This window comes from Pezoporus occidentalis, unplaced genomic scaffold (assembly GCF_034315485.1).
Source record: "Pezoporus occidentalis ecotype Australia unplaced genomic scaffold, CSIRO_AGI_Poc_V1 ctg199, whole genome shotgun sequence".
Taxonomy (NCBI): Eukaryota; Metazoa; Chordata; class Aves; order Psittaciformes; family Psittacidae; genus Pezoporus; species Pezoporus occidentalis.
This window is the reverse complement of record NW_026913844.1, coordinates 1,171,183-1,183,222: the sequence shown is the minus strand read 5'-3', so window position 1 is coordinate 1,183,222 and position 12,040 is coordinate 1,171,183. Positions and strand designations below refer to the sequence as shown.

At 49.7% G+C, this 12,040-nt stretch overlaps 1 protein-coding gene across 3 annotated transcripts in view; it reads right to left on the bottom strand.

The window, feature by feature from the left end:
- Window positions 1-362: 362 nt before the first annotated feature.
- GRIK4 (glutamate ionotropic receptor kainate type subunit 4) overlaps window positions 363-12,040 on the bottom strand; it is a 179,186-nt gene continuing 167,508 nt past the window's right edge. For 2 of the 3 annotated variants that reach the window (XM_062617643.1, XM_062617642.1), the window contains exons 14-20: window positions 11,240-11,349; window positions 9,075-9,248; window positions 8,794-8,959; window positions 6,362-6,587; window positions 4,864-4,992; window positions 2,600-2,718; window positions 363-2,076 (exon numbers count right to left, since the gene is read on the bottom strand). In XM_062617643.1, coding sequence (XP_062473627.1) covers window positions 1,711-2,076; window positions 2,600-2,718; window positions 4,864-4,992; window positions 6,362-6,587; window positions 8,794-8,959; window positions 9,075-9,248; window positions 11,240-11,349 — 1,290 coding nt within the window. In that variant the 3' untranslated portion in view covers window positions 363-1,710. The remainder of the gene's footprint in view (window positions 2,077-2,599; window positions 2,719-4,863; window positions 4,993-6,361; window positions 6,588-8,793; window positions 8,960-9,074; window positions 9,249-11,239; window positions 11,350-12,040) is intronic. The other variant, XR_009964551.1, reaches the window with a different exon arrangement.

The window sequence follows — 12,040 nt, the reverse complement described above, 5'->3', positions numbered from 1 at the left end:
CCCTGGTCAACTGGGATCCAACCGGCAGGTCTCAGAAGGCTGTAACTGATGTGGTCCACACTGCATGGAAACCTGGGCTCCCTGAGCAGACTGCACTGCTGTTAGTTGTGGGTTCTTTCACCCTTTACCACCGTATATCTTGAGCTTTCTTTCTTTTTGCCTTTTCTTTTTATTCTCCTGTTTCCATTCAGCTACAGATAACGGCAACACCACGGATGTGGACACACTCAGGCAGCAGAGACCTGCAACAGCCAAAGCACAGCTTCCCTTTCAGCTGGGTTTCTTCCTGAGCAGACGAGCCTCAAACTGCCTCATGACTTTTGTGAGTGTGGACAGGGGAGGAAAGAGAAAAAAAGGCATGATTATACAAGGACATCTTTTATTTCAGTACATTCAAGACAAAAAGAAAAGAAAACAATTCAAGAACAGGATGTACCTTCACTCAAGGCTTTATCTCCCCTGCCTCTCTCCATTGTCGTCTCTTTCCTTCTACAATCAGAAATTGCATAGAATTTGTTTTTCAATCAGAAAATTAAATTTGTCAATGTAAAACCCACGTCTGTACCAAGCAGAGGGTGAGCTGCTGCTGTTGCTAGGGAAGTAAATATTTTTCCTTACATCACATCCCAGGCTAATGGTTATCTCGAATGCTGTGAGGCATTGCTGCTGCTAGACATGGGCTGCAAGTCACCCCCAAGGCTGAGGGTGCTCCGTGGGTCACGGACAAAGGGAGCTCGGTCGCTTGTTTGGGGCTGTGGATGCTTTGAGGAGCGACAGTGGGCAGCAAATATCACCTCCCTTATGGCAGGAAGGTCCCTCCTCACCTTCCTCAAAAGGCTCCCCCCGCCCGATCCCAAAAGCAGGAAGGAAAAAGCAAAAGATAACCCCAGAACTAAACGAAAGACACAGAACCCCTGAAATTCCAGGCGTTTCAAGGCCTCTTTAAGTTCACTGTGTTGGTTGGTTGGTTTTTGGCATCTTAATATATATATATCTATGTATATATATATTTATATATATATTTATGCATTTTAAACAACTCCTCAGATGGACTCTCACTAAAAGCTGCTTCTCACGGGGGGCTTGTCCCATCCCATCCTTCCCTTCCTCCCTCAGTCCATCCGACAAACTCTGAAAAGGAAGATTTCAGCACCTGAAACCCGGTGCCTCGCAGACTAGGTCCTGACGTACCCAAAATAAACCGAAACAAAAGAATAACTCCTCCCTTCCCATCCCTTACCCACATCAAATAAAAAGACACCCCCCTCCCTGCCCTTTGAGAACATCCCCTGGTAAGTCGATGTGATGGAGAGACAGCGCCAGCATCCTTTCTCCCGGCCTGGGGTGGAGAATCTTAATGAACCACTCTTGCCCCTGTATGGGCAACATCTGCTACACCAGTTACCCACCACGTCCATCCTTCCCATCTCGGGGCCGCACGGTGGCACGGAGACAACTGCTGGGGACAGGCCAGGCAGAGGACCTCGCTCCTGCTGCATCAGCCCTTTCAGCGGTACACGCGTCCTCTCGGACACCTAAACCAAAGCTGACCCTCTGGACAGGCCTGCGCATCAGCCCAAAGGTCCACCTTGCTCTGGAGAAGCTGGGTAACTGCTTTGAGTTTAAAAACGAGTTGACATTGTACAAGTCCATGTTCTGTAAAATGGAACAGGACCCCCTCGTCCCACCCCAACGCCCCCTGCCCCAGCGTTACTCAGGCTCGCTGCTGTTGGTGGTCTTCTCCCACTCCAAGCTCTCCTCGCTCTGTGCGGGCGAGCCCGCAGACGGCCGTGCCCGGAGACCCTGAAACCTGCGGCACTCGGGGCACACGCGGATGTGCGTGCACCCTCGGGCGACCAGGGCGGCTTCTTGAGCCAGTCTTTGTGCCAGGGGGTCTGGCTCTCCCCCACTGCACAGCTTCCCATTGCTGAGCGTGGTTGTGCTGCGGGCTCGGCGCTCCTCCGGGAGAACGGGGCGAGTCCGTACCATTCCCCCTCGCCTCCGACGAGGGTGGAAACTGTCCTTGCAGAGGATGATGTTGCGCAGCTCCGTCACCATTTCTTGGCACACCGACACCTGGAAGGCAGACCCGAGACATACTGCTCACATAAGTAAGCTGCAAGCCCCAGCAGCGCTGCGTCTGCTCTGGATTCGGACACCAAAGCGCTACGGCCTCGGGCCTTAATCTGACCACTGGGCTTCCAACATCAGTGCTCAGACATTTATACTTGATTTAGCCCAATAGGTTCCACCTCTTGTCAGAGACGCTCCTGTGTTCTGGCTCCCCAAATCAACATGAGACCCAGAATTACTGCAGGTAGAAACTGTCAAGTGATCCCTTCTTTAGGAAAGGTGCTTGGACATTGTACGCATCCTTGTTCCCTTCAAAAGCCCTTGGAGCATCCCATAGCCTCAATCTTAGTAGGAATTACTGCATTTTAGACCCTGGCCAACGGACCTAGCCTTACCCTGTGTTTGAAGTCTCATTAAACTAGGAACGCTTATCTCAGCCTTACTAGCTCCAGAGCACTGCGCTGCTGAGCACCCCGCAGGTAACAGTAAACATACACTATCCCATCAGAACACTTTCAGGCCCTACCTCTGATTGTTCAGAGTGGCGAAGGCTCCACAAAAATTCCAGCATTGCCATAAAAATTGCTACGATTAAGCCACAGATGAGCACCACAAAGATTCCACCGATGTTCTCCATTCCCAGGCCTAAAATAAAGCAGAAGGGACAATGCTGTGAGAGGCAGGTACAACATAAATTGCAGGCATCTTTGCTGGCATTGCATATCCCCAGCCAGGGATCAAAACCACATAGCCAGCACTGTCCTATTAATAGCTAACCGCATGACTCAGATGGCAACCTGAGTGACTTGCAATAAGTGCAGGATCGAAGATGCATTCTCAGAAATGATGATTTTGCAGATAAACAGCAAGTACATTGGTGGGAAGTACAAAGCAATTTGTGGACAAACCGAAAACAAGAGGAAAAATGAAAGATCAATCGGGCACAATTATTCACCCAGCTCTAGTTACTTTGAACTTCGCAAAGGAAGATGAGCCGTGCTAAAGAAGCAGAGATGAAGACAAGAAAGGGCTTTAAAGGAAGCTGGCATCAAGAAAAGCTCCTTTGATTGCACTACAAAGTGCTGGTGAAAAACGATTACAGCTGCTTCTGCTGCAGTAGCAAGGAGAGGTTCCAAACAAGACCAGGACCCAACACTGTTTCACACTGTATGGTGACCAAATGGGGTCCCTGGCACCCAAGTGGTACCTGGTTGTGGGGTTGGGTGCTCTCTGCTTAGCACTTTCTGGACCCTAAGGAGGAAACAGTCCCTTCCATGGGGCTGGGGTGACAGAGCCTCAGAGAAACAGCTCTTCTGTGCTTATTGGGTTTGGGTCTCAAGTGGTCTGGGCCCCTGATTCAATTGATCACTAAAAAGCGTGTGGTGCTTTGCAGCGAGGTGACTGTATGAGGCCATTACTCTACAAAAACATCTATGCAAGTCTGCATCTCCCCTCTGTAGCACTAAATCAAAGTGTAAGAATCAATGATTTATTGACTTCATCTCTGTGTGGCTTTTAGACATAGAATCTCGCCAAAATCCTTGTAAATCGCTGACCTGTTTTGTTCTAAAACTTAGGAGGCCACATTTCTCCCTCCTCCTCCGTCATCCTCCTGGCACTGCCTCCAGAGCAATCTGGCGGCTCTGTAAATCAGCCCTTTGCAGGGCTGTTCCCAATAGGACAGCAATTGCGGGGCAGAAAACACAGCCCATATTCAGAGTTTAGACCCAAGATAAAGACCATCCTCCCCACCCAGCGGTACTCAACTTGAATTTAGGGCCAGTACCTCTCTCTACATCCTTCTATAATCCTAACCAGGTGCCACCACAGACGCCCATTCACAAGCTCACTGAGAGGTACCTCCTTCTTCCATATACACCTAGCAGCAGGCTGCAGCCTTCCTCATTTCCCAGAGTGAGGAAGTGAGCTATAACACAAAACAGCAGGAAAACTTGCCCAAGGTCACAAAGTGTACTGGGCAATAACAGAAGCAGCCCAGGACCCTGCTTCCCAGTGACCCCTTTCAACGCTACCTCAAAACAGAGCACACACTAGATTCCACTTCAGAATTGGAACACCTCCACCTGCTGCAATGTCAAGCAAAGACAAGAGCTACCATGGACCAGGCTTGGCTCTCCATCTCTGCACTAGAGAGGTCAGAAGATTGCCCATTCAATGGGGGGGGGACCTGCTGGCCTCCCAGCAAACGCTTGCTGTGGAAAGGGTGAGTGCCAACACTAAAACATGCAGCAACTGCATTAAGCTGGCAACTGCTCTCACGCTGGGACATCAGCCTAATGTGGTAGCTTTGATGCAAATTTGCATAGCATTGCAAAAGAATTTGATCCTCAGTTTACAGATGTACTAATGAAGCCTTTGCGTCCCTTCCCTTGGCTGTTTAAAAGGCGCTTTCACTTGGAGCCATTAACCAGCGGGCCTGTGGTGGATATCCATCTCCCTTGAAGGAACCCAGGATTTTGGTCTGATCCCTTTAGCCATCCATTTTCCCAGACATTCATTAGAAACTAATTTCCCCTCCATATGCCTCCAATATTTGTCATTTGGTTGTTCTCGCTATCTCTGCCCCAGGCAAAAACACACAGCATGAGGCACAGCAGAGCTGTTTGGCTCTCTCCTTGAATTGTGACGGAATCTCAGGTCAGCACAAGGGGAAAAAGTACTTCTCAGGCAGAAAACCTGGCAGCACTCGTGTGCAGATGGACATTCAACCTTACGCTGCTGGCAAGGATGCGTCGACTGCTTCGTCCTTCCAGCATGCATGTGGCTTACCTTTGGCTCTGTGGTCCTCCTCTTTGGGGCACTTGCCTCCTTCCCACCACTTCCTCTTGAGGATTTCCAACCGGTTGTTCTCTTGCAACTGGAGAATGGCCAGGTCAAACTCATCACGAAACACAGAGCCTGCAACACCAAGAAGTAGGTGGTAAGGCACCATCTCAGCCAGCCTTCCTCCCCACTCATCCCCGTCACGATGCCCTGCCAGTGTGCCCAGGTACAAAAGCTCATCTCTGGATGGTTTGGAAGGGACTTCAGTTCATGTAAGCCCTTGAAACTTGCAGCCAGCCTCTCTGCTGGGACTGTCATCTGGTTCATCTCTCATTCAGATGGCAAATTCACCTGTTCACCAAGACCCGTTTAAAGAGGTCCATTATAAGGGAGAGCTTTGGCTTCAGGGGCAGGGTCTGCAGTATCACACTGCTGCTCCTCCAGACCACCGAGGTCCCTTCTCCTGCCATCCTGCCGCCAGCTTAACCTCGCTCTAACACCTCTTCCCTCAAACCGCTGCACTGCAACAGCAGCAGGTTCACCCTACAGTGCAAGCCCAAAGGTTCACGGTAGAGGAGGCTCACTTCTGTGCTCAGCACCGAGCTGTACTGCAGCCAGGATGATGATCCCAAAGAAGGGCCGTGGGAAAGACCCCAGTTCTCCCAGTAACTCTGCACTATTGTCCCAGCCAGCAGCTTTTCTGCTTTTCTTATCTGCTACAGTTTCACTGTTTAACAAGACAATGTGAGAACAAATTTAGTCCTGAAAGTAAGGATTTGTACTCAGGATCAGGTTACTGTGACTTTACAAGCTTATGCATGTTAGCTCAACTATAGCGATCGCTTGAGTGACAGTTCTGATGCAATTCACCTTAGCTTTGTATTGCTAAGTGCAGGTGCTTAAAGGTCAGGAACAAGGCTCCCCAAGCCTGTGAGTGGCTGAAACAACAACCCATCTCTTGGAATAACAACCACTGCATCCTTTCTTTGTGCTGCCCTGGGAGATGATGTTCTCTTGCTATCTCTCACATTTAAAAGACAAAACCCCTGCATTTGTTAAACCTGATTATTGAGATAGTCACTGAATCGCCCAATTCTCTGTCCTGGAGCTCAAAGAACCACCAGCTGAAAACAAGAGTTGCAGCAAAACTACTTTTACAGCACTTAGATAAAACCAGGAGCACAGAATGAGTCAAAAATCACCGGTTCAAAGGGGAAGCAGTCAGAAAAGAGCATATACGCAGAAAATAAGCAGCAATTTTGACACATCTTTCACATTCATTATTTAAAGAGCCGCAGTCGCGTGTCACATGGCTCTGGATCAGAGCAGGGTCTCGCACATCTGTTGGGCAATCGCAATGTATTTCATTTTCCTCCCGAGGTAGAAAACGACCCTGGGCAGAGCTGTGAGACGTGACTTTGGCTTTAGAGCCGGTTCAGCCTTTCAAACGCTCCGGTCCTCTGCCGACAGCTGAGAAGGACTAGAATTTGTCTTCACTGCCTACCGACGGGCATGCCAATCCCGTAGCCCTTGGTGTCCAGAAGGCCCCCGACCTGCGTGAGGTTGCAATTGCGCTGACGATAATACTCGTTCATGGTGGACTCCAGCAGGAAGGCGTAATTGGAGTTCAGCACGCGCGCGATCCCTTCCTCCGTGCTCTTCACGAAGACGCTGGGCTGCTTGGAGTACATGTAGTTCCACATCCGCTGGTACGTCTGGTAGCGGGAGTTCTGCAGGAGAAAGGGAGCAGCTGAGGTAGGAGCATCTTGCTGCGACATAAACCCCACTGTAGAAAGGACAAAGATCTGGCGCCAGATTCCAGAAGGCTTTAGATGCCCAACCTCCGCTGATTTCAATGAGAGTTAGAGGCCCAAATATCTTGGTGGATTTGAGACTTTGTTGCCAAAGCTGGGCATGAAATGCATACCTAATTCCAATGTGTTCCAGCAAAGCTCTCTGCATATTTCAGTCTTAGAAAAAGACATTGTTTTCATAACAGTCAAAAAAGCCAGAAGGAGAAATGGCTTGATTTAAACCACCAAATGCTCCCTGTACAGCTCTCATCCTATTGTCCGTCACTGGAACTTTGTGCTTAAGATGTCACCAGCATCAAAGCCAGACACCATCACCTTGGGAAACGCTCTGAGGATGGGTGCAGCACCAAAGCAGTTTGTTGCTCCCTGAATCCAGATTTTGGCTCACCCCCTTGTGAGGCAAATCAAAGTACCTGCTTAAGAGAATTGGAGCCTTTTTACTGACTAGAGTAAACTCAAGCTCAACCAGTCCCGGATCCTCAGACTTTGCTGGTGGTTGATTGAGAGAAGAGCTAATGATTGTTAACCTCTCTTGCCTGTGCTGAACGAAGAGTGAAACTTGCTGGCACAGAAACTGAGGATAAACACACTCTGGTCTACATAAGGAGCTTCTGAATTTGCCCCTTTCCCCCTGTGTTTCTGCAGCACACAGAACCTCTTACGCCACCTCCCCTCTCAGCCAAGAGGGGTACATGACATTAGGGCACCTCCTGCCATTGCACTCATTTTCTGTGGCTGGTGAATGATGCTGGAAAGCCTCAGGGAATCTGCTGCTGACCGTTACCACCCTCATCCATCCAGCTCTGTCCCCCGGGTGCAGCCACTTGGGCAAGGGACAGGCAAACAGAGACTGTGTTCCCGGTTTACTGCACCTTTAAACCTTAATCCTGTGTGTTAGTGTCAGGGGAAATGGCTGCCAGGACAGGTTACAAGACAAGGTGCTCCAGCAGTGGATATACATCTCATGCAACCAGGAACTAAGGGCTGGTAAAGACAGCCTCAGCCATGCTGGCTTAATCCATCACTGTATTAGACCCACCATTATTACACCAGAGGTAAATGGATCCCAACATAGTTTAAAGCACTGCGAATGGTACAAGAATACCTTTTGCTGATTCCTCCTCTGCTATCAGCAACTCCATCACCCTCAAGGCAGCACAGAGCCACAGACAGGATTTTAAACCAGAAAGCCTTCCTGAAAAGAGCTAAGCGAGTGCCTTGTACACAACCACCATGGTCACTTGGGCTCTGTTCAGCTCATTTCAGATATAATGTTCTGCTTAAAAGTAGCTTTTTGCCAAAGCCTTGGAGGGTGTAAAGCTGGGTTGAAAAGCTCAGGCTCACTTGAGAGATTTCTCAGGCTTCCAAATGCAGTTCAGACTCAGAGAGGAGAAGAAAAAGCGAGAAAAGCTTTCTCTCCTCTTGGAATTTCAACAAGTAATAAATAAATAATCCTCAAGCAGCAATTTGTGCATTCAGAGCACAGCAGAGAGGATTCACTCCTTTTTTCCCTTCTGAACAGAGCATGGAAGACAAAAATTACACTGGGCTAAATGGCTCGCTTTAGTTTGCATACACTTGCCTTTTCTCAGTGTCACTGACCACATGCAGACTTCCAGCACTCTGACACATACTGCCTGGGGCGTGCAAACATTGCTGCACTTACCTAACCGGAGGTACTCTCATGCAAAAGCTAAGAGTACATCAAAAGCACATAAAGACCCATAGAAATTGGACTGCAAATGCTCATCTGCTGAAGACCCTGTTATAGCATACTGCGACACAGGGATGCGTACTGCTGTCTCACCCACTTGGTGACACTCCAAATGGTAAATTGCTTTCTATGCCCAAGCACCACGCCCAGGCATCAGCAGAGGTCCTGATCCTAGTCAACCAGCATCCCAAGAGCACACCAGGATGCTGTGTTACAGCATCCTGCATTCCCTATCCTCTGCCATGCATCCCCCACCATTCATCTCATCATCACCCACTGTGGCCAGGGGTCTCTCCAGAGGTCCCTCCTGTGCCAGAAGCAGGAATGACAACGTGGGGGGACATCCAAACGTGATTAAAGGGTGCCCTCCGCACCCCCTGCCCCAGTTAGCAAATGAACGGGGTTTACTTGGAAGAAGGTCATGCTGGACCCGCCGTGAATGGTGCCGTACTCGATGGCTGTCTGGTCAGCCAGGTCATCCACGGATTCGATGGGGACATCCATCCGCTGCACGGTGAGGAAGGCTGCCAGATTGGCTGTGTAGGAGGAGATGATGATCAAGGTGAACGCCCACCTAGGGAAAGCAGAAGCAAAGATGGTGAACGGAGATTCCCCGTGGACTGATCCCCATCCCCACCCTCCCACCACCCACACAGAGAAGCCTTCCTTAAGGGGAGGGCTGATCTTACCACACTCCACTGACGCAGCGGGTGGATAATGCTTGGGGGGCAATGGTGGAGCCCTGCTGCATGAATCCCCCGACTGGAAACCACAAGCTGTTGCCGAGAGAGTACTGATTCACGAGAAGATTGCATCTACCTTGTGAGCAGGGGTGGGGGCTGTACCACTCATATGGTGTCAACCTGAAAGGACAAGAAATGGGTAATTCCCTGGGAAATGGGGCACTTTGGAGAAAAGAAGCCAAAACAAGAAAGAAGAGCTGTGAATAACCCTAACTCTCCCCGAGGCAGATATTTCTGAGGAGGAAACTCTTTGCTGTCAACGGATGCCCAGGGCTCAGCGCAGTGTGAAATGCTCGCTTTAAGATTCAGAAGCCAGAGGCTTTCATGTTAAGATTTGCAAGAGTTTCTAAAGGCTCTGCTGAAAACCTGGGCATGGGCTGTGGGGAGGCTGGAGCCCTGTGTGCAAACCCACAGCGCAGACATCCACAACCATCATTGCAGGGGCGCGCAGACCCGATGTGGAACTGAAATCAAACACCTTCGGCTGCGCTCCCGGCTGCAGAATGAGCATCGACGGGAAGTTCAAAAGGGAAGTGTGTGAGACCTGAATGCATGACACCATCAACACAAAGAACTGTATCGGTGCAGGTGGTTGCTCTGAGAAGGTCTGACTGCCCCAGCGAGGTCTAGGTCCCAGTTTGAAGCCAAGTGCTGGTGTTTCAAAGCATCACATGCTTTCAGTGCTCACAGGGACAGGACAGAGGTGGCAATCTGAAATAACTGACAGCCTGTCACTGAAGTGATGGCAGCCTAGCTCTCTTTTTGTGCTGTTTCCAATCCTCGGTTCCCCGGTTGCTAAGAAAGACTTCTAATTCCTATGCTGCATTTCATTATATTGCTAATGGTTAACAAAGCTGGTGCCTGGGAGGGTCATTTTGGGGATACTGCCAATACAGCTGTGTGGCTCTGCCAGCTTACACACCATTTAACCAAATGTGATGTTCAGTTTCCTTTCTGCATCTCCTACCTCACTGTGAAGCCACGTTATGTCTCTAAGACTTTCTAAGGTTGGAGCAAGCACTGGCAGTAAAACCCACTGCTCTAGGAGAGTCTGCTGCAATTCAGAGGGTCACAAGCTCCTTACTACTGAGCAAGGCAAACAACAGCATCCAAACCTCCACCTCCAGCAGGAAGCTGTGTAAAAGCACCTTTTTGGAGGATCATGTTTAAACCAAATGGAGGGGGTTAAAGAGGCACCAAATCTCAGCCTGCAGAGAGTGCTGGACCACATTATTTGATGGTTTCTTCAGAACTATGTTTCTGGGGCTGTAATGGCATTCGAAGAAACCATTAAAACCTTGTCAGGATGACAACTTTAGCCATGCTAAGGGACTGTGTGACAGCACAGTTCCAATTTCTGTAATGAGAATTGGGTATTAACTGTGTCCCGAAAGAGCCGTCAAGTCCTGAGCGTGTCTTTGGTACACATAGCCAGGACATAGCTCAGTTCTGCCTGGAAAGGGATCACCCATCTATACCACCAACCACAAGCAGGTTGTTAGGAGGACAGGGAAAACAGCAGCGGAGCACAGAACCTGGCCTTGGTGGGAGACACGCTGCAGACAAGCACACAGTGGTTTATTTTAAGGCTGATTTAAATTAGTCATAGAGAAGTGGAACTGAGAGCTGTCAAGTGAGGCTCTGCACATCAACCAAGAGGCTGCTGAAAGATATTAATGAACTTTCCTTTTCTGTACGCATGGGGTTTTACAGGGCCACAGGAACCGAGCATCACTACTGGCACCTGCACTAGTATCTCTGACTACATTTGCTGCTACCTGCCAGCCTCCTTCAAGGCAAGTAGCTGGTTTAGGTGTCGCAGATCAAGCATTTACAGGGAGCAGCACCGTTTGCACAGCATCAGCCTTGCTTCCAAACCTCCTCCCACCCTTCCCATACAGCTCTCAGCACCGGCACGCACTGCTGTGGCCAAGAACCACAGCATAATGCTCCTGTAACAGCCATACCAGCGGTCATCCCGGTGGCCTGGGGGGTGTCCCCATGTCCCCCTGACCATCCCCTCACTATGATTCCCCCCCCCCACCCCGGGTCTGGGAGCATGACGCTAGATGGCACCGCGAGGAAGGAAAAGACACCAGCAGGCACATTACCGAGCAACCAAGAATAGGACACAGCTGACGGCCAGGTAGGCGAGCAGCATGAAGAGCCAGACGCCAGGGGAAAAGGGATCCAGGAATGAGAAATAGCCGGGTTTGCGGCCCTGGAAGGGAAACAGAAAGGAGTTTGCATTGTATTTCTACAAATCCCATAGCCGATGCTGACAATGGATGGGAGCAACAGAAGGGAAATGAACAGGGCTTTGCAAACACAAACAGGTCACAGTGAATGCATCCAACAACCAAGTCCTGCAGCATCCCCCTGTTGGAATTCGTGTCCTGAGGCTATTGTTTTTCACCATCTCAACTACTTTAATTCCTCCAGGTGAACTGATAGCTAAATCAGGACAACCACAGCGCTTTGCCCTCCTCATGGCTCTGCTGGATGTGCTGGACCGCATCCAGAGCCTAAGCAGGCTGCGCTCCCTCCCCTGGTAGAGCACGACTGGGCTCGGAGGTGGGAGGGATCCTTCGCACGAAGCAGAGTGGGGAGAAAATATTTTTGGGCAGGAAAAAGAACATAAAAAGAAGCGCTTGCAACATTTCTGGTTCTCTTTTTTTTGGGCCTCGGAACGTTTCTTCGCCACAAAACTCAATAAAATTATTACTTTTATCTCAGAGAATGCGGTATTTTTATCTCTGGGATGCGTCAGTTTCCTGGTTGTTCTCAGCAAACCACCTTTCCTTGAAAAGTAAGGCTCCGGTGCCAGAAAAAGCAAGTTGATCTTCGCTCAAAGCACCTTAAATCTGCACGAGGACGCTGCCTGCCACTGCTGAAAACTCATCAAATACAGC